A 1,735-nucleotide genomic window follows, 5' to 3' on the forward strand; every position below is an offset into this window, starting at 1 on the left:
ATAATACGTGGCAGAGAGCAAAAGCTACCCACATAGTATATGCCTATTGTCAAGACGTGGAGTCTGTTTCTCTAATCCTCAAATCTGTTTTGGCCATGTGATTTGATTTGGCCAATGGAAGGTTAGGAGATGCACACAGGCTGACTTAAGGTGTGTTTGCGCACTGGGGAGAGCTCTCTTGTTGTTCTCAGGAACCCTGTAATTGTCACGTTTCCAGACAGTCCCCTCCTCCACCCCTGGCCCCAGGCAACCACTGATCTTTTTCTATCATTATAGGTTAAAATTATCTAGGTTTTTTGCTATATAAAATATATTTTAGGCTTTTTATTAGTCAAATCTAATAATCTTTTCCTTTAAATGTGCTGTTTTAAAAGACCTTTCCCACACCAAAGATGACATAAGTATTTACCTGTGTTAACCTCTGGTTCATCTGAGATTTATTTTAATATATACAATGAAGCATCTGTCCCTATTATTTCCAAAGAATTTATCAATATTCGAAATTATCTTTTCCCACCAATTTAAAATGCCAATTTTATCATATATTGAATACTTACATACACACACATACATATTCTTGGATCTGTTTCTATTACCCTTCTGATCCCAAATTATTACAGAGTTTTTATAATGACAATGGTCTACTAGGTCTTCTGGATAACTGGTAGTATAAATACTCCCTCTTCCTAATCACTGTTTGTTATGCTTTTCAATTTTTTCTTGTCAGTTCTTACCCATTTTCCTTCCCAATGAAGTTGATTTTTTTTTTTTAATTTTTTCCTTGGAAAGTAAGAATTCATTAAGAACATCAAGGTCCAGGGCTTTTTTTTCCCCCTCATCTATCTTAAAAATTTGTTTTATTCCCTCCCCCTCCACACACACACACAAAATTCCCTATCATTTAAAACTAGATGTTCAAATTACATGGCTAACATTTTTAGCTAGCCAGTCTTCAGTGTCCATCCTAGAAAACAACCTTCAGTGGATCTTTGAATAATAGAACAGGACAGTGTTTGGCCATTGATATGAGGGGTGAAGGTAGGTAGTCACACCTTTAACGTTCACACCAGTAGTTGTGAAGTTCGGAAGGAGCGAGGTCTACTATCCTGCATCATCAGAAGTTGTATTTTCAGTGCTACTGGGTTGCATCTTATCTGCAACATTGTGTGTGTGCTCAAGAAACAAATCTTTCAGTACACTTAATTCCTTGGTCAGCAATTTAATTTTTGCTTCCAGCCATTCATTCTCTTCTTTGAGCTGATTTACTCTCTGCAGTGCATCCTGTGCTTTTTGCTTGCTTTTCACAGCCGTGTTTTTCCTCTCCCTATGTTGAGGATGCTCATCACTGTTGCGATCCAGGGGCGAACTCTTTTTACTTTGCTTGCTTGGAGGCACAGCTTTGTCCTCACCCCCAGGGCCAGCAGGCACCAGCTGAGGATGCTGTAAGTTGCTGGCATGAGCCTGAATATGAATAATACGTCTTCCCGGAGTACTGTTCTGCTGTGCTCTCTTGCTCATTTGGACACTTTCCCTTGCTGACACAGGACAGGTAGAAATAAGGGCGAGGGGAGCAAATGGTTTCCACACTAAGCTGCCAAAAATCTTCATATGAACCTGCACCTCCAGCCCACCCACCTCCAGGCAGCCTCCACTAGGAGCGGCCCTACGAGTCCACGAGGAGGAGTTACGGTTCCCCAATGAACTTTAGAATCAGTTTATCAGGTTCTAAAAAAAT

At 40.2% G+C, this 1,735-nt stretch overlaps 1 protein-coding gene across 1 annotated transcript; it reads right to left on the minus strand.

The window, feature by feature from the left end:
• Positions 1-1,065: 1,065 nt before the first annotated feature.
• LOC118027268 (CCAAT/enhancer-binding protein gamma-like) lies at positions 1,066-1,518 on the minus strand. The gene has a single exon (XM_035030479.1). The coding sequence runs from the start codon at positions 1,516-1,518 to the stop codon at positions 1,102-1,104; it is 417 nt and encodes a 138-aa protein (XP_034886370.1). The 3' UTR covers positions 1,066-1,101.
• Positions 1,519-1,735: the final 217 nt, after the last annotated feature.

Source organism: Mirounga leonina, unplaced genomic scaffold, assembly GCF_011800145.1.
Source record: "Mirounga leonina isolate KUSES-001 unplaced genomic scaffold, KU_Mleo_1.0 Mir_366, whole genome shotgun sequence".
NCBI lineage: Eukaryota > Metazoa > Chordata > Mammalia > Carnivora > Phocidae > Mirounga > Mirounga leonina.

Bases quoted from the DNA above. Each gene is read 5' to 3' on its own strand.
- LOC118027268 (XM_035030479.1), bottom strand. From the start codon at position 1,518: ATGAGCAAGAGAGCACAGCAGAACAGTACTCCGGGAAGACGTATTATT.